At 44.6% G+C, this 20,564-nt stretch overlaps 1 protein-coding gene across 2 annotated transcripts in view; it reads right to left on the bottom strand.

Moving 5' to 3' along the window:
* Window positions 1-4,350: 4,350 nt before the first annotated feature.
* Window positions 4,351-20,564, bottom strand: part of SPON2 (spondin 2) — a 253,273-nt gene continuing 237,059 nt past the window's right edge. For both annotated transcript variants that reach the window (XM_069632167.1, XM_069632168.1), the window contains exon 6: window positions 4,351-4,676. In XM_069632167.1, the coding sequence (XP_069488268.1) occupies window positions 4,498-4,676 (179 nt within the window). In that variant the 3' untranslated portion in view covers window positions 4,351-4,497. The remainder of the gene's footprint in view (window positions 4,677-20,564) is intronic.

Below are 20,564 nucleotides of genomic sequence, written 5' to 3'. Positions count from 1 at the left end.
CTCCTGCACTTTGCTCTCTGACATACTTCACTACAAGGTCCCACAACACAATGGGCATGTCTCAGTTCCAAAAGGCGCACAAGAACTATGCATATAATCATTGCTTACCTAAGAGTCCATGCTGCATGCAGCAGCTCTGATGCTGCAAATCCTTAAACCTGTTAAAGTTAACATTCCTATACCACCTAAGACAACTGTAGTGCCCTACAAGTCCATGCTGCTTGTAGCAGCTCTACACCTGAAGATGTTCGAAAGTGTTAACTATAGCAACGCAGCACACTTTCCATGACGACATCGCATTTGCACACCAAATATGCATTACAACCTTAAATGTCTGTTCTGCAATTCCTCATAATAGTTAGTGTTGGGGAGGACCCCCAGGTATGCCAGAGGGACACTGGAAGTCTGCAGACTTGGAGGGCCCAACTCCCTCCCCCCAGGATACACGGAGGACTCAGTCAACGGCAAGTTCAGACTGTGGTTTATTACAGGCAAAATCAACAGGGATCAGCACAGGCACAGAGAATATCCATGCACATCTCAGTCTTCCTCTGCTTGCAGGCTGGTTTTACTTCCTAATGTCGTCAGCATTGCGTCACAACTTGGGCTCCTCTCCAGAACATCTATTGGAACAAGCGATTGGGTATTGTGTATTCTACCACCTATAGTAGACATTATAGATGTTATTCAACTGTTCCTCGCATGTCAGGTGGCTGGCCTGTTCCATCCCCAAGTTACTAACTATAGCATTGTTGCAGTGGGGGGGGGGGCATGGCTTCAGGGCCATGTAGGAAGATGTGTATCCACAGGAGCTCCTGCCGATCCTGAATTGATCCGAACAGAAGACAGCCATTAATAGTGCTTTGAACGACTAAAACTGCGTGGGCGGGTTTGTGAGATTGGGTAGTGTGGCTGGAAGCAATTTGGACCTGCCCGCCAATGTGGCTCAGGTGTACTGCACTTAAAGCAGCGGAAAGAAATCTACGCCTCCAAAATGGCGATCAGCCAAGAACAAAGGGACGGAGCAGGAAGACAAACATCAGTGCCCAGGCAGCTGCAGAAATAGAGGTTGGTAGCTATGGATAACATTAAGCAAACCAGGGAAGCAGTGACCGTTTACTACTGCAGTGGGTACTTGCTGCAAATGCCCGTGGGATGGCATGAACGAGCCGGAACACCACATACGATTGTGAAGAGCACCCAAAGGATCGAGTGTAATGTGTTTTCATGTTTGTGCATGGAGTAGCTGTGGTCTAAGTCACAGTGGGTTAATATTTCTGTGCTTTTCGGAACCTAATATGATATCACACCGTTAATATATTGGGCACCTGCTGGGACTGAAGCCAGCAGAGTGATGTCTATTACTAGGAGATGTTGAATGATTTCTCACCCACAAAATACAGAACAAGAGAATAACCGGATTTGACACTTGAGACTGACCAGCTTCTGAGGAGAAGGTCACTCGAGACTGAAGTGAGCTGTGGTGTTTTCAACTGAAACGGGTTTCCTTCCTGCAACATACCATAACGCCCTTTCTGGATTGTGAGGCTCACAGTTTCCTGAACGAAGCCACCCAAGGGTGAGACTACCTGAGGGCGAGCCTGGCAAGAGCCCCTTGTGGGATTTATTGTGCTGCGCTACTGCGGGCTGTGGCTCGACATACTGAGTGGCAGGAGGATTGAGCGGTGAGGGCACACCATGGTTTCAGTGCCATACCCTTTACGATCACACTATCACACATATTCATAGAGCGGCTCTGCTGGATGGTAACCGGCCGGCGCGTGTTCATATCTGGAAACTGGAAAACAGCTTTGCGTATAAGGTCGAACATACTGACACGCCCATGTCAACAGGTAAGGTAGAGGGCTTCAAAAGTTGTTGTGAATTTCTCAGCCGTCAGTTTCAGCCATGAATCAATTGTATATATCTGGAAGGCTGCTTACTAAGTAAACATTGACCTGCAGAACATTGAGGGGAGTCATGTTTCGGTTTTGTGACGTTACTTATATTTATCGTTTAAGTCTGTAAATCACAATTTCAGGGGAAGTGACAACTCCTAGTTGTCGTGGCTTTTTGGAACTCCTACCAATCTTGTGTTGATAGGAGGAGGCACCTTTTCTTTTTTAACTCAGGCGAGTGCACTGTTGGAGTGTATGAGGCTACATGCTCAGGTACCGCACTCCTGTCAATAATACACAGGTAGCGCTGCCTTATCGTCTCACATCTGGAGAAGTTATAAATGTAACAAAAGAGAGTACAATGTCCTCTTTCATAAGCCTCTGGTAGTCTTTGCTCGGAAAGGGCTGGATCAGTCAAACCATTAGAGAGTCAAACCTAACCATGTTACAATATCCACAATGAATACATTTGCGACATGTTTGCGTGCAATGCTATTTAGCAGAGATTATTGTTTATTTGCTGATCATTCTAAAAACCCAACTGGATCTTGGGATTCGGTGGCTTAACAAGTCTGACCCAAAATCAAGGGGGAGACTTCACCTCCTTTCACTTGAAAGAGTGAAGGTGACTTTTGCTAGGTTTCCACCATCCCAGAGATGGGTTTCATTAAAGACTCACGTTAACACTTTTATAGTCTCTTCGCATTGTGTTACTACGTAGCATTCAATGGGATTCATTAAAGAACTTGGACCCATATCTTAAATCCTCAGCAGACTATTATGCTTGAGGAGATAAGAAGTACAAGCACAGCCAAACAGGCTGCACTCCTTCGAGCAGTGGTGTTCAAACGTTGTTATACTGTGCCCCTTCAGTAAAAATGCTGTATCCACCCCATCCCCCACAAACTAGAAGTGCTTATATTTTCTATAAAAAAGCAATCACTGTACTCCCTTTTTATAGAGCCTCACTCTACCCATGGACATCCTTTGGGCACACTACGGAGGTTGAGGGGGTGGCAGCCCCACAGTTTGATGATCACTACCTTACAGTGGACAGAAGAGTTGGATGTTGGTTATGGCAGGTAAGTGGAATAAGTATTTCTGCCGGTGTATAAATATATCACATCCTGGATTCATGCACCTTTCCAGATAGCGTGCAGTAAATTGAGAGTAATGACTGCTGTGCACACATACACGACCAGAGATCAGCAACTGGGGCAGCCATGACTAATATGGCTGCTGACATTGATCGGAATGACTGTGAATTCAATTTCCTTGTTTAGGAAAAGCAGGCACAGTTTTCTGAAATCTGACCGGTACATGGCAATCAGAACATTGATTCCTGCTATAGGATTCCCTGCATGGTGCAGAACCCCACGCCGAAACTCAGGTTTATGTCCAGGCCCTCCCTATTGCAAGTGCAGACTCCAGTGTTCCAGAAGGAATGAGGCAGTTGATATTGCTGGTTTTATAGTCGTCTGTGGATAATGTACAATTCACAAAGTAGTCATTGACAGTGACAATTAGTCTATTGTGTAGCTAAGAATGAAAGTGTATCTTTCATATGTTAAAGCATTTTTCGAGCAAAAAGGCAAGCATATATAAACAAATACACCGGTAAGGTTCTTTTCTCAGTATTTCTGAGTTGACAGTAACTCATCACTCATCAGCAGACTCGATAGATTGGTCCCACACTTGCGACCCGCCAGTAAGAACAGCAGCCCAGAGCATCTCTTCTGTCCAGTCCAAAAATCCATTGTTTCAATACATTGCATACCATAGTGTACATATTGCTGTATATGTGCTATGTTATGTTATACATATCTGACCCACGCCCTCAGGAAGCTGTGCACCCACACCATTGTACTACCTTATTGTACCTTATTGTAAAGCACCCATACCTCGGGAACGCTCTGGTCTGACCGGTTGTAAAGTGCTTCTGTTCGAAGCACTATGCCCTCTGTCCAAAAAGAACAAAAGCAACATACAAACACATACAGTGTTACGCTCATTCCTGACCAATACATTATATAATGAACACGTATGCATTTTCGCAGTAATTTTGATGAGAATCTCAGAAAGCTTTTGCTGTGTAGGCCATCATGACATGCACAACTATTTGATTGTACATTGTAAACATATTCATAGACGGGCATACCAAAATCATCAAAACAATACTTTTACATGAAAAAAAATACTGTCGTTACTGATACAATCGTAAATCAAGGTACGTTTTAACAGTCGCGTTTCTAAATGTGTACGCTTTCGCGCCCTGTTGGGGTCTTGACTTTGGAATACATCAAGAACGAAATTAAATTCCTTCTGAAAAACATCCTCTTAGCTGCCACGAGAGGGCACTACATTAATTTTTTTGGGTGAACTTTGAACCATTTGTTATCTGGAAGTAATCCACTCTACACAATTTCAGCAAACGTGCAAAACTCTTGATATGAACAGATGAAACTGCCTTTATTGTGCAATATTTATTATGTAGGATGCATTGAAGTTTGGATGTCATACGCGATCTGCTTGACCCCACATTTTATTTGAGTATATATACATCAGATACAGAAATATACACATACATCAGCATCGGCATTTAGACACAGTTGTCCTGAGCGCATTCGATTTCCTCCCTGAGACTCGGGCAGGGCAGTCCGCTGGTTGACGGCTTAAAATGCACGTAACGAGTTCTTGTCTTGGTGCCTCCAGTTGCACAGCTGCCTCTACAGAGACCCCATGAAGACCACAGCGACACCTCGCAGTCAAGTGGCGTTTCTGCAATGAAAAGAGTAAATGTTAGCTTACTGAGTATGTTCAAATGGAAAACTCATGTCACGTACATACACTCTGCACTTACAAGAATGACGGTTGACCATATTTTCCCCTTTCAGTACGCACAATGGGCCTCATTACGAGTTCAGTGGTGTGGTAAAAAACGGTGGTACCACTGCTTTACCTCTGCATTACCACACCGCTAAACTACTGGTTTGAAGGTAAGGCAGAGGAAACACCTCCAGCAGAATGCTGGAGGTAATTCCTCCTCCTTACTGGCCAAAAACGGCCAAATTGGTTGTATTACCACCAGTGGTAATACTGCTGCTGGTAATACTGCCAAAATCCCCATGGAGTCCTATGGACTCCAATTAATGTGGACTAACACCACCTACCACCACTTGCGATCCTGTGGTAATACCACCAGACTAAGTGGTGGTAACGGTAATACCATTTGTTGGTATCTCAGTGGCAGCACCGTTTCATGGCTTGGGCGGAGCAGGCAACGGCCGGGGCGCATAGAGCTAAATAGCTCAGGAGTGGCCCACCCAAAAAGCTGACTGATCTTGCGGGACAAAAGATGAAACAGCTTGATGTGCTAGTGGGTGCTCCTCTGAACTGTTCGGCTGGTTGCTCTCTCTGCCGACTTGTAGTTTGACTGAGCTGCGTTCGGAATATGCAAACAAAGGAATGCATATTCCAAACACAGCGTGGGAGATGCTCTGGAGTCACACACCCTGTGCCCCTCATTCTTTAGATTGACAGCCTTTCAAGTGGGGCAATTTATAAGTGATGGCTCATTTAACAAGCCAATGTTTTTACACAGTATGTGCTTAACATTTCAGTGTTAGGAACTGAACATTGGGCATGTTTATTAACCAGGCCAGCACAAGTATTACTTAGCTGCCCAAACCTATGTATTCTTCAAAGAGAATTAAAATGCCACACAGAAAATGTTTAAACTATTTTCTTTATATTCATGTCTCTTTATTTGACACACCAACACGTTTTTTTGTATATTCCTTTTTAGTTACACACGGCACATCAAAGGTCTTTTCATTTTCTAAACAAGCCAGCCACTGCCTAGCGCACACACCAGATGGCAACTCAATGTCACTTGGCACCTTGATTAGGAAAGTATAGTTCATTTTGTGTCACCATGCAGACAGTAGTCCATGGCAAATCAAATCAATGTGTGCAGCAACGTTTTGTACGCTGCACAAGCCACCACCCTGCTGTTGGTTAATGCCGTCTATGTGGCGCTCCCGATTGTAACCGCACATGTCACCGTCTATGTGGCGCTCCCGATTGTAACCGCACATGTCTGTTTTTATCTGATGTGTCCAATATCCATACAATAGCATACTGGAACATTTTGTGTATGTGGCTGTGACGAGCATGCCATACTGTGCCCACACATGAATGCATCAAGCAATCAAATAAGTTGCCTCAAATGGTACATCCACTAGGCCAAAGACCCTTTCTACACTGCCACACCATGATTAGTTTTGGCTATTAGGTGGCACTGAAAGCGCTAACTATAAAGCTGAAACTATTGTCATTAAAATAAGAGCTTTAACATGAGAGCTTGAAATAAGGGCTTTGGATGCAGGTTTGTTGTGATGCGTTTCAATGCAGGTTGGCATATGAGGATGGATATGTGTTGTTTAGCCTATGTGTCCCACCCATCTCTAAGTTAAATCAATAGGATTTTCTTTCCATGTCCACCCATCTGTGGGCAAAACACACCCCTTTTTGCACTCTTTGGCTGATTTTCTACTCTGTGGTGAAGTTGTCAGCCATGTTTGCTTCCAACATGGCGGCCACTATGTGTTAATGTTATTAAAAAGTAATTTGACTCGATTGATGCTTTAAAACATATTTACTACACATTTAAATGTATGTTGCACATTTTAATGCATTTTGTATTTAAAATAAACAAGTTACTGTAATAATTATGTTTTGTTCGAAAAAGTCCATTACTAGCTTGTGGGTGTCTAGTATTTGCTGCTGTTTGTGCCTGATTGGATATGCTGTATGTTAGTAGGCTGGGATTGGTTCTGCAGTATGTGATTTTTTCGGCACAGTAGCCATTCCCCCCACCGCCACATTGAGAGTCTGGTTTAGAGCTTGTGTCCGGTATCCTTGGTACTAGTGTAAGCGTTGTAATCCCCAGCAAGTTGGCTTTTACTAGCTGCAGGCCAGCACTAATAAGAGATGTTAATGCCAGCTCTGTTAGATAAAGCATGGGCCTGCTAGTTTTTGCAGAAATAACCTCTGAGGCCTGCGGAATAGTTAGTAGGTAGTGGCCGAGGAACTATGGACCGTTTACCATGCATTAGAAGCCGGTTTTGTTTAAAACGCTTCATCAGCTTATTACAGGTCAGGCTAAAGTTTGTAAGATGTACAATCCTTTACTTGCAGCCTTTCTGTGCATTGTTTATTGGGTCTCTCTTCTACGGTATCCTGTCCTGTCTATAGACTTCCCAAAAGATGTTTCTGTATTTGGGGCTGGGCATGCTCACACTGAGACCCAGTCCTTCCTCATGTAAAATGCTTCAGAAACAAGAATCACAAAGACCTCATGTACCCTATTTGAGTGGCTGATGTTACAGTCATTTTATACTTGCATCCAAAAACGTAAGCTGTCTGAATGAGTATGTATGGTTTATGGTTGCTAACATTTTAATGTTAGGGTGAGTGTTGTGAACAGTGATGTGAGCACCAAGCCAGGCATCTGTTATGAATTTTGAGAATCACACATACAATCCTTTTATCACAGACTTCTTTATCTAATATAGAGATCTCTGAACACTGTTATAGTCTTGAAATGCTGTGTGATCTAATGCAAAGCATACTGGCGCTATTGGTCCCCTTTCCCAGTCTCATAGAGGTATTTTGAAAGAGTACATTCAGAGTGTGCCAGACTGTCCATCTTGGAATGATAACCTTCCATCAGAGAATAATTCATATGGCTAGTCTAGTATTGCCCCTTTCGAAATACAAGTGAAGTGGTACGAACAGAACACCTGCAATACGGGGCCAGTGGTCAGTGGGTCCTCAGACCCGGGCAGGCTGGTCACACCGCAGTGTGCCAGTGTGGACAGTTTGAAACTGCAATCAGGCAAGGCCTTCCCTAAGGGCAGTTGACACAAATACCATTTACTGTATGTTCCGGCGTATAAGATGACTTTTTAACCCAGGAAAATGTTCTCAAAAGTCAGGGGTCGCCTTATATGCCGGCTGTCGTTTTATAGGGCGGGTATATCCCAAACTCTATATTTTAACTGGAAAAGATGGGGGTCGTCTTGTACGCCCAGTCGTCTTATACGCTGGAACATACGGTACTTGGACAGCAACATCTGTGTTTTCGCATTAGAATTGTTCTGTAAATTACTTTCATTACAATGCTTCATTTATATAGCAATTATTTATTCGAGGAGAGGATTTGTCACATGACACAGAGGTGTAGTTTGGGAGTGACGTGTGCCAGTCAGGGGGCAGGGAGTGCATGCTGGTGTTTCGGCTTGGGCACCAAGTTGGCTAGAAACTGCCCTGCTCAGTGGTATTATCGCAGAGATCCCACCAAACTCGTAATGAGGCTAATGTCTGCATATTTCCTTTGTGATCGTGAATCGTCCCCACATGGGTCCGCCCAAATCCTTTGATTGGGACGACACCGTGCTGCAGAGCACCCAATGCGGTCAAAAAAGTGTGCAGGGCAGCTGGTAGTGCGCGCTCAAAAGAATCACTCACACATTGAGACTCAGTGGGAATTAACCCTGTCCTGTCGTGGGGTGGGTCGATTTATTAGATTGGCCATACGGCTTCTACAACAAAATCATAGGACGTTCTGCCATTGCGAGGCATCCTATGTTACAACACCCCCTTCCACTTATAACAAAACTGCAACCTATACCATACTAACAACATACTCTAAATCTAACACATTGGGCCTGATTTACAAAGGGTGTTCAAATGGAATTGAGCCATTGTAAAGTACTATTATAAATCAGGCCCCAGGTCTTTTAATCTAGCTGGAACAGCTGAGGCAGCTCTCACGGCGTACCTTTGGCATGTCTCTGATGCCATCTGCGGGCACATGATACTCTGTGACCGATCTTCACCTCGTCGGATGAGTTCCTCATCCTCATATGACGTGGGATCTGTGATCAATCTTTCTATGTTGTCTTCCATGTCCTCGACTTCACAGGCATCCTCAGTTGATTCGGCTCTGTACCTTCTTAAACCGTTGCAGTTCTGTGTTACGTGAGCCTGCCCATCTTCCGCCATTACCTTTGACCCCTTTTTATCTGCTAGAGCACAGAGGTTTGCTTCATAGGGGAGGCACAGATTCAGTCTCTGATTGCAGGTGCATATTATTGCTTAATATATCACTGCAGAGCACTTTGCAGAGATATACAAATGTACAGATGAAAACAGAATATATTGATCTGTACTCTTGACCTCCACTCATACTCAGAAAAAAGTGGACATACCCTCCTGGTCCATAGAACTTCTGGTGGGGGCCACTCCTATGGCTGTATGTGGAGAGGATCGATAAGCCATGAGTAATGACATTACTGCGGCTTTGTGGCCTTTTCATACGCTATACAGAAAGCTATATTTCGGTGTGTCTGTTGGCACAGTGCCATAAATGGGTTATCCTTTAATGGATTGATGAAGGATTCATATTTCTTACCTTGGAATGGTGAGCCATTCTTGGAGCATATTGTGTCAGGTATGCCATGTGCTGCAGAGAAATCCTCCAGTACAGGTGGCACCTCCTGTGCTGCTGTGAAAGAGATGAATTTCACCTGGAATAATCATCCAGTACAACGAGGAAGTGTGTAAACTGTAGAAGAGTTCCAATGTATATTCTCAAATCCTCCCATGGGATGGTACCCCCACACTGGGGATTCAATCGATGGTGGACTTTGTAGGGTGCCCGAGGTGTGGCACCACCTGCAGCCTGCTCTGAAGGAGTATTCTCTCTCTTCCAGGGAACCAGATCTTTTGCCTTAATTGGTCCTTGTTTTTGTTTGCCCCTTGGTGACCGGTATGAGCCAGATCTATGACTATTTATTTTAGCTCCGGAGGAATGACCAGCGGGAGTCTCACAATAGTATTCCTTCTGATTCAGGTGATAGCTCTGTCCCGACTCTCCATATCCCTTGAATGAACGCCTGGGATGCCGCTGTTTTAGGACTGTGCTCCAACAAAAAATGGCACCATTGTCCTGCCCAGAGCTATTCCAATATGAGCTGCATTCCTTGATATTTGGCTGTCTAATGTCCTGTAACGATATAGTCTTGGGGACAGAGGCCCTTGTTACCGCGGAGAGCGGAGTGAGAAGAAGAGTGTTTTGCATGTTCTCTACTCTGCAAGTCTTTCTACAGTGGCTGCCCTGACAAGGGGGAGGAGTGCCTATTTGAACTCACTGGAATCCTGAACGGAGCAAGAGTGGAGTGAGAAGAGTGTTTTGCGTGTTCAGCAGGTTCGCGGGGAGAGGCTGAAATCTGAAGCTTGGAAACACAGAAGAAGCTGTGGTGCTGGCGCACTATTTAAAGCTTTCTGTAATTTAGAAACCCGGGTAATACGGTAAGCACGCCGTTGCGTAAACCCTACTCCCTTACCCTCTCCCCCCCTTCCCTCCCCTCCCACCCTGTGATTATTTATACAAGCGGGACACAGACTGTAGAACAAACAAACTTTAACTGTAGGGGGCGCAACAAGAGCGGCAAGAGCAGCACAGAGCCGCACAGAGCAGCGCAGTGAAGGTGAAAGCAAAAGGGAGCACCGCGGCGACTGAAGCAGTCAGGCCACGGAAACAGGAGGGGAATCTCATGCGTTGAAAACTAATCCCGTGTGATACCCGAGTGAGCGAGGGACAGCAGCTCCAACAGAACGTTCCATATGGGAGAACCACACGGAAGTTCTTAATATCATGAAGCATATTAAAATACATATTAGACTATTGGAAATTGAAAACTACAGAGTCAAGCAGCAACGCGAGCGCAAGCAACAATGCCAGTACTTTGCAAACGCGGTGGAAGCCACTGAAAAGAAAAAAATAAAAGGAAAGAGCAACAGAGAAAGTAGAAAAACTCTGCCAACAGATCCAGAATCATCCGTGACAATACCATAAAAAATGAAATTAAGGAGCACAGCTCACTTGGACCTGACAAAGGCACCAGAGTGGGATGGCTCCTACTTGGAACCAGCGGCGTACTCCACCACAGAAGGGTCACCTGCAGTAGGTGGCGAACCAGAAACTACACAGAATAACCAACTCTTAATTGAGGCCCAAATTCATAGCCCAAATCAAACGTTGGAAGAAGAAGCCAACGACAAAGGAAATCGGATGGACCAAATAAACCACTGAAAAAGATGGTTGGAATACACGGTCACCATCAAAAACATAAAAAAAAATCAAAGAATATTTTGATAAAAGAAGGAGCAGAAGTTTGGATGAATTGGTTGAACAATCAAATACTGACTGGATCCACCCAACAGAAGGAAACGAAACAAGGGAGAACATCCAGGAGGAGGAACAGCCTCTACCTGAAAGTACAGAGAGAGAGGCAGAAGACTTGGGGGAACTGGAAACAAGCAATACAGAGGTAAAAAGAAGAAAAGCCCCAATAGATGGTGATCACAACAGATTCTCAGAGGAGGGAAGAATCAGAGATCACAAGCATAGTCCAACCTCAAGTGGTGCAACACTGAGTGCCCTTATCTACGTCCTAAACTCCTTGGTGTCGGTTTTTAAATTACTACAGGGCGAGGTCCAGTCACAAGCAGGAATAGTACTGGAACTAACCCATGAAGTGGCAAGAAGTGAGGCCTCAATGATGGGCCTCAGTAATGCGATTAATACCACGGTTACTTCATCAATAGAAGAAATGAAAAAAGAATCCTCAAGTCATAGGAAAGAAACAGCTCTTCTTCACATCCTTCTTACTGACAATGGGAAAGCAGAGGAGAACGGGAGAGATCAGATCCTGAAGAATCTGCGAAACTGGAGGGAAAAGCCAAAAAACAAAGACGCTGAGAGTCAGACTGGAGAATACAAACCCAAAGAACCCGAGGATACGCCACTATCGGAATCAACCATAGAAGAGCTCTTGAAGACAGCTCAATTGGTGGAAGAACAAGAAGCCAATGGAGAAGAGGACAGAAGTATACAGGGGATGAAATGGGAGATAATAAAAATGACTCAATTATAAGCTGGACAGAAGCAAGCAACCAAAACTACAGGAGAAGAAGAAATACAAAAAAAAGGCAAAAGGGGAAAAATCATCCCAAACCTGACAAAAAAACAAGAAAAAAATTAAAAAACTAAAAAACTTAGAAAATGGAAACAGCCAGGGAAGAAAACAAGCAAGAGGCCCGGGAAAGGGAAAAGAAGCAAAACAGAAAAAAAGTACGGGAAATGGAGGGAGAAAAACAGAAGAGCAAGAAAAGGGCAAATCAAGATGCCTCAAAGATTACACCAAAAATTGTGGGAGTGAGCATCGGCCTACAAACTGAGGTCCCAATCAAACCTGCTGAGGCCTCAATGAATCACAACAATAAACAACTGAAGCTCCCTCCGATCTTTACCAGAAAAAGCAAAAACCCACTAGGATAAGGGGGGGGCAAAAATAAAAATAGCCCAAATATTCAAAAAAGTGAAGAAAAATGAGCCGAACCCGATAATCTTGGATGAGCAAGAGCCCCCCAACCAGGTAGTCATGAGCCTGGGAAATGGAAAATTCCGGACTATTCCAGAATCTGAAAGAAGAGAAACCTGTGCAAAGAAAGAAGAACCCACAAAATTAAGAACGGAAGGGGATATGGGGAGGCGAAACAATGAATCAGTCAACCATGAAATAACCCCGATTGGTATTGAAATTCCAAAACTATGGCTGAAGATGTCATCAAAAACTAAATCTCTCAGTAGAATGGTGATACTGTCCATATTCATATTTAAAAAATGTAGTTGTCTCTACTTATTAAATATGTGAAGTTCCCTGATCAGAAAAACGTGTTCATGGTGGAAATCGGCTTGAGCTCAGTAAAAGCACAAACAGCAATCCTAAAGGCCAACAAAGAGCTTGAACAAGAAGGATTAACAGTACATACCTCCCACCCCAGCCCACCTCGAGCCCAGATAAACAAACAGGAATGGCATAAGGAGGCGGAGCAGAGGGTTGGTAGGGGGACTCGGGGCCTAAATTGAGTTGGAAAAGGAACAACAATTCAAGAAACATCAATGCAGGAAAAAACATTGACGGCTCTTTCCGTAATATTGACACAAGTTCTGAGAAATATGGGCCTAGGAACCCAGAGCCTTTAGGCAGAAAGGCTTGAATATGGTCAGTTGGAACACAAGGGGTTCCAGCACGTCTAGAGCAAAAGAAACAAAAGACTATCTTTTTGGGAAGATGGACATCTTGGTATTCCAAGAAACCTGGTTGGTAAATCCAATAGAAATAGAAGGATTTACAACTTTTTGTTTACCAGCCAGCCAAAAGGCAAAAGGGCGGCCGGGGGTGGAGGGGTTTGATTACCTCCATTAAAAACAGCACTCTCAAACATGCCACCCAAATTTGGAAAGATGAAAGTGGAATACTGGCCTGTAAAGTCCTACCTACCACCGACCCAAAAGAAACGGCCCTAATTGTGATAAATGTTTATTGGAACCCTGCCTCCTCTAAAATTCAAGTCTTTCTGGGTAAACTAGCAGAATTGCTGGGAACAATCAAAACAGAATGGCAAGAAGCAGACATTCTATTGGCAGGAGATTTCAATGCAGAATGTGTACACTACAAAAGGGGACCTGAGGGGGAAGAGAAGTATACACCCTCCAGTAAAGGAAGGGCTAGGTTGGAGTTTACAAAAGTATGGGACCTGAAAATGATAAATAACGCGAATCAAGTGGATGAAGAGCCCTGTATGACATGGCACACAGGTAAATCGGCCTCAGTATTAGATTATATCTTTGTCAGCGAGGGATTGTTCACCCGCAAATCAGAACTAAGAGTAAAGCATGAAGGAGGGAGTGACCATTCGCGACTGGAACTCTCAATCACTGGCGGCCCTGGTTCGACTAAGCTATTCCACAATCAAGAACTAATGGAAATAAAAGGGAAATAAGGTTGAGGAAATATGGTCAAGGTGGGAAAGACCTAAATAAAAAAACTACAAAGCATGTCAGAACAGACGACCCACGAGCTAAGCCATCCAGATAAGTTTGTGAACGTAATATGGTCTCAGGTCCCCCCCACAACCACCACTAAACAATGCAAAGCACAAACATCTCCATAGTTTTGATGAAGATACTAGATAAAGGAAGAAAAACTTGAGAAAAAGCATTAGAGGACTAAAAAACCAAAAGTTGGATCAAGAATCCTATACCTTGCAATTAAAACTAATCAGACAAAACTACAAAGCATGGGTAAAGAACCACAAGGCCATCCTCTATCAAAGAGAAGGGGAGGAAATGTTAAAGTTCGTCTCAAATTCATCCTCAAGAAGCTTCTGGTCGGTGATACGAGAGCTAGACTCTCTGTCAAATAGCACACTATGCAATCTGGTGCCGGAAAAAAAGCTGGGTAGAACACCTTGTAAACAGGTCCGGGAAGGTATTAAAAGAACCAGACTGCTTGCCGCTAGATAAGGGGTGGAAACTGCATGTTGAAGAGAATGAGATTATAGAAATAATATCTAAAGCCTCATTATCAAGAGCCGCAGGCCCTAATGGCCTTACATACCAGGTACTTAGGAAAAATCCACCACTCTGGTCAAAATTATTAAAACGACTCTTCAGTGAGATTTTACAATAAAAGAGTTTCCCCCCATCATGGAAGACAGCATTGGTCATACCATTTTTCAAGGAGGGCGATAGGTCAAACCCTTCAAACTATTGGCCTATCCCCCTCCTGGACATTGATAGTAAAATATTCATGAGGCTTCTGCTAAATGAGCTCTCGATTTGGGCAGAACAGGAGGAGGTACTATCCCGTTGTCAAACAGGATTTAGAAAGGGGTTATCAACGGCCCTGAATGGAATCATGCTAAATCTGCAGGGGCTGGTCCTCGTCCATGACCAGCCCCTGTAGGAGAAGTGGGCACCCAGCACCAAGCTCAGCTGATTAGCACCGAAATATCTGCAAGTGCTATGCTCGTAGCACCCACCTGTGCTAAATCGCCCCCACGAGCACCGGAGCCTCTACAATTGAAGCAGCACTGAGGTATTGAAGAAGAATAGGCGCCTAGCCTATGTAGGGGAGGATTGGTCCAAAAGACCCCCCTTGCCTACATCCCCTCCCCCGGTGAGAGCCATGGCTCATCAGGCGTCCCCTCCTTACCACCAGGGCCCAGGTGGTGGATGGCTCACCTGTTGAAGACATTGCCCAAACATATTGAATTTAGCTAGGCCTCAGAAACCATTTTGTCTAATAAAGATGGTGTGAGCTCGGCGCACTACAGAGCGGCCCCCACCTTTGGAGAGTTTCAATTATACCTGTGGTCACAGCTCCCTGGCAGATCCGCTGTGAGCCCGTTCCCACGAGCAAGACGGACATGAGCTAGTGTAAGATACCAACACTGTAGCATTTCACCTTCCGCAGTGTATCACTGCTCCCAACATGACCCGCCAGCAGAGCCTGGGTGGAAAAAAGAACTGTAAAATGGCCCTCAGAGAAAAGCAAAAGTTCCCAAATACTAATGCCAAAACTACCTGCGATAGGCGCATTTTCTCCACAAACCTCTTTGATTAAGAAAACCTGTAAAATGTATAAATATGGTAGAACGCATGTTTACATGGCATTAGCAATGAAACACCCACACCACTACAGTTATGTACAAATAGTAGAAGCGTCCCGGGGGGTTATTTGTTATGCGTATCATTGAAATGTTTACACCCCACGGTCCCGCGCCATAACCGAACTAATGCTGCTAGAGTGCAAAGAAAGACAAATGCAACCATACTGAGGGCTCATGTGAAGGACACGCGGGAATGCACCCTTCATGTGTGTATGTCCAAGCCCCTTATGTGCCACTACCGTCACGTACGGTGGCGAGTCGTTTTCTATGTGCTCCACCAACCTCACTACTACCTCACTTACTGCAAATGTATATGCATATAACAAAATGTTGTAGTTGTTAAAACATAGTGTAGAAATAATGTGCTCGGACTGGCTATATTTGAGAGGCATTTAGCAAAGTTAAAATGTAAGCTTTGGAATGATTCAATGAGTATTGTATAGTATTCGAATGTTTATGATGCTTTCACCTAAAATCGGCAACACACAAAGAAGATACCTTTTGTGAATATGTGCAAGGCCATTCCCCCTCCCTCCCTGCGAAGCCTGCCAGACGAGAGAGCAAAGCTCCACCTCCCCCAACTAGGCTGGAGCCGCTTCAAAGATTTGTAGTTCCCTCTGCAGCACCCAAGGCCACGGCCCGCCACCTGCATTATTTACAGCCCAGCAGTAAACCTCCGTCTGAATACACAAATCCAGAGGCGCCCTCTCTTAAACCCCTCCACCCACCGGATCACCTTAGGTTAATGGCCCCTGTAAAATTAGGACACCCAATATTATGGCAACATTACAGCAACACATTCATAACGACTTCTAACAAGACAGGAGGACATGTACCGTCTGTCCCATGCCCTGAGACCCAGCCCCACGACCTATGGTACCCGGTCAACAGGACACTGTTAACCATGTACTGATGAATCGCCATTAAACCCCTCTCAAGGTGCATTCCTCCTGTGTTGCATTAACCTGTAGCATAACCTATTGGGAGATTTACTAAAGAGGATAATATTGCAAATGACTGAATGACTGCGGTGTGCATGGGTTAGGGCAAAGAAGTCAGGAAAAGACATTCATCTCTGACACTGGCCACAATGGCACAACACCGCCCAGATGGACCCAGCTGACCCGCCAGGCCCAGCCCAACCCACGAGGCTGACCAGTGACGTCCTCCAGCCAAGACCAACCACATCACAGCAGCACCTATAGCTAGTCGTCGCCACCCAATCCCATTGAACTTGTGCCCCCTATAGTGTGTAGGTTTTGATGACGTTTTTTGTAAATATATACGCCTGTCTTTGCTATTGTCAGACAGAGCGCTCTCGGAGTTTGCAGAGTTCTTTGCATGCCCTATTCTGATTGATAAACTCCAATTTACACTCACCCGCACTTGTCTTGGCCTTATTCCCATTCTGGGAGAGTCCATCATTGTCTCTCATTGCGGGGAGGATCGTGCTGGTTGGAGACGCTTGCCTTCACCTAAAATAGCTGCTTTTGCTATTTTTGCACTCATTTCTCCACTGAGGTACATGAGGTACCATCATGTTCCAAGGTGGCCGACTGTTCTTTGTTGTATGCCATTAGAGCCTAACCAGGTCCCAAACAGCCACTGCCAATAACTAATTGGCTGCCTCTGCCTTTTACTCCCTGATTGGGCACCGGCAGGCAAAGCCGGCCCACTCCCCCCAAGGATCACGGTAGCAAGGCTAACTCCTGTTCCTTACCTGTTATTTGCCGAGTCTGCCGTCTGCCAGACCCCCTGGCTTTAACACCTTGGCTCAAAGCAAAGGTAACAAGACTTTTGACTATTCCAACACGGCCACAGTATTCACTATGTAATCTTATTGCATCCCAATTTTTGTACTACTGCCTAACGTGTATGCTAAACGACTGCACTGCACTGTTTACATCTATGCTGGCCATCATTAACAGCCTACTCTAACGATTGTCTGCTCCCATAACTATGTACCACACCATGGCCACATAACACGCCCCTTTCCATTGCTAGCGCTCGCACATCGCTCCCCTTAACATCACCCTTGTACTCCTTCCACGCCTCCCTCACCACTACCAGTAAGGAAGCCCAACCCTCCCCTCCGCAGCACCAACTATAAAGCCTCTATACCGCTCCCATTTGTAAGCGCATGAAAATCTTCTTGTCTGCACTTCTTATTCTAACTGTGCCAACTTAACACCAAGCTCTCCACAATTACAAACTGCTCGTAGTGTTTAAACTTGCCTGCGAGACACTCCTGTGCATACCTAGCCCAGCAACCTCTGCAGCAGAGTAGACCATAGACTGCACTTGTGATTACCTGCATGTATGTCTGCAACACGCCCCTGCCTACTAGCCTACATTATCTATGCTCACATTTGTCTTTGTACTATGCATGATTGCCTAACAGACTGAACATACCGTCCTACTCTCGTCCACTCTCGCAAAGCTACACCTAGACTATTTCTGCCTATTGTATCTATTCCTGTAAATAGATATTGCCAGCCTTCCTTGCCTGTAGTAGTAAGTCACACCTAGACTGTACGAAAGTGGATACTACCTAGCTATTACCGACTACAATAGCAAACATGCATCTAGATTCTTTTGCATCTGTTTTAGTAGACTCTGTAGCTGCCAGCTGTACCTAGACTGTAAGCAAGTGGTTCTACCAGCTACTCCTGACCACAATAGCAAAGTTGCACTTAGATTGTCTTTTTTCATCTGTGTTAGTAGAATTTATAGCAGTTAGCTGCACCCAGACGATATGTAATGTGCTTCTACCAAGCTACTCCTGATCACAATAGCAAAGTTGTTCTACCAGCTACTCTTGACCACAATAGCAAAGTTATTGTCTTTTTTTATCTGTGTTAGTAGAATTTATAGCAGTTAGCGCACCCAGACGGTATGTAATATGCTTCTACCGAGCTACTCCTGATCACAATAGCAAAGTTGCATTTAGACTGCTTGTACCCTGTTCTAGTAATTAGTCAAGTACCTTGCCTGTAGTAGCAATGTCGCAAAACTTACGGCATAATGTTCCCATGTACTAGTGCCCTGCCTAACACTCCCATTGGCCCTACAATACTAGACATACAAAATTATAAAACAGCACACAAAACGTGCCAGTATCAAGAATACTCGTCCATACAGTTACCATGCAGTACTACTGCCTATCCAAACTCTATGAGCTACCTGCTAAAACGATTTAACAATTAATCCAACTAAAAAAGTGCCGATTCCAGAAAACAACTGCAGAGCCCAACTCTAGACCTACACCGAATCACACTAAACGGACGACTAATGTCAGCCCTAGCACCACCCCCTTTTCAGAAAGCCACCGACCTAACCTCAAAGGAGCTCTCATAAATGCTATGTCTCAGGTTGCCCATGCAACTGAAATATCTGACATTATATTAACAGACAACCTGGACGTCTGGGCCATCTCAGAATCTTCGTTACATGACGCGGCAGGCCCTGCCCTATCGCTGCCAGTCCCCGATAACTACACTATCCTGCGAGCAGATAAAAATATCTCTCGAGGTGGAGGACTAGCAATCATTGCCAAGACTAACCTAGAAATGAGAATTGTGACAACACCTACTATGAAATTGTGTGAGTGCCTTACGGTCAAAATTGCTACTGCCAATTCTCAAACACTAAATATCCTTCTTATCTACAGGCCGCCAGGCCCCATCGCAACCTTCTCGGAAGATATCTCCACAGCCTTGTCCAACAATTTAAAAAACACCTAGGTTACAACGATACTAAGGACACCCACGCTACTGTCATTGCTATGACTTTGCAAGAGCTCGGCTTTTCCCAGAAAGTTAATTCACCTACACACAACAAAGGTCGAATCCTCGACTGGATTGCAGAATATAACTGTGAGGTAAATATTACCTCCATTGCTCCTCAGATCTGGACAGACCACCATCTCCTAGCATTCACTCTGGCCGCTAACCACTAACCCAGCCATGGCCCAGCCCCTGCCTGCCCCCCCACTTACGAGGAACAAAAAACTTATGACAGTTGAAAAAATGCTGCCCCATATAATACCTAAACTTAATTCGGTTCCGGACAATATGGACCCAAATTCTATAGTCGAACGGTACCACGAAGTCATAATCTCAGCCCTTGACAATATCGCGCCGCTTAAACAAAGGAATAGCAAACCTAAAAAACACCTTAACTCTTGGTTCACCCCTCACTTAAAAAACCTTACACTACTTAAAAGAAAGCTTGAAATTGCTTGAAGGTTCTCCCCATCAGCGGAAAATAAACTAAACCTTACCAAGGCCTCAACCCAATATAAGAAAGACATCCTCCTAGCCAAACAGGATACTTATAATACCAGAATATCTCAATCCAAATCTAGTGTCAAAGAATTGTTTAGTATCTTGAAAGAACTGGAAACACCCATTGTACCACAAGAAAACTGCATCAAAGACAAACAATGGTGCTCTAGTATCCAACGTGCCTTAACTAACAAAGTCCCCAACCTACAAAGAAAGCCTCTCTAGCACCTCAAACGCTTCAGAGCACAGCTCCCCCACCTCATCACAAACAAGAAACACACTTTAGCTTCTCTAAAGTATCAACCATTGAGGTGGAGAAGATCATACTGGGACTTAAACCGTCCAATTGCAAAGGGGACCAATGTCCGGCACAACTTATTAAGGACGCCGCGAGAGAACTCTCGCCATTCATAACTAAACTTATCAACTCTTCGTTTACTACTGGTACTGTCCCGAACAACTTGAAAGAATCCTGGGTACTGCCATTACTGAAAAATCAAACCCTTGACCCTACCATTCCCACAAACTTTAGGCCCATCACGACTGTGCCATTTCTTCTAAAAATCTTAGATAAAGTGGCCTATATTCAAATACAGAACTTCCTTGATCTAACCTCCTACTAGGATCGCGTCAATCCGGATTCCGCCCTCAACATGGCACGGAGACGGCCTTAATTGATCTTAAGGCCCAAATAGATGAGTTCAGAGACAAAGGCCAAGTAGCCTTACTCCTCCTACTGGACCTCTCGGCTGCATTCGACTTGGTCGACCACAAAGTCTTGTGCAGCCACCTA

Source organism: Ambystoma mexicanum, chromosome 6q (genome assembly GCF_040938575.1).
Source record: "Ambystoma mexicanum isolate Mex_15411 chromosome 6q, UKY_AmexF1_1, whole genome shotgun sequence".
Taxonomy (NCBI): Eukaryota; Metazoa; Chordata; class Amphibia; order Caudata; family Ambystomatidae; genus Ambystoma; species Ambystoma mexicanum.
The sequence above is the reverse complement of the archived record's forward strand: the minus strand, read 5'-3'. Positions and strand labels throughout refer to the sequence as shown.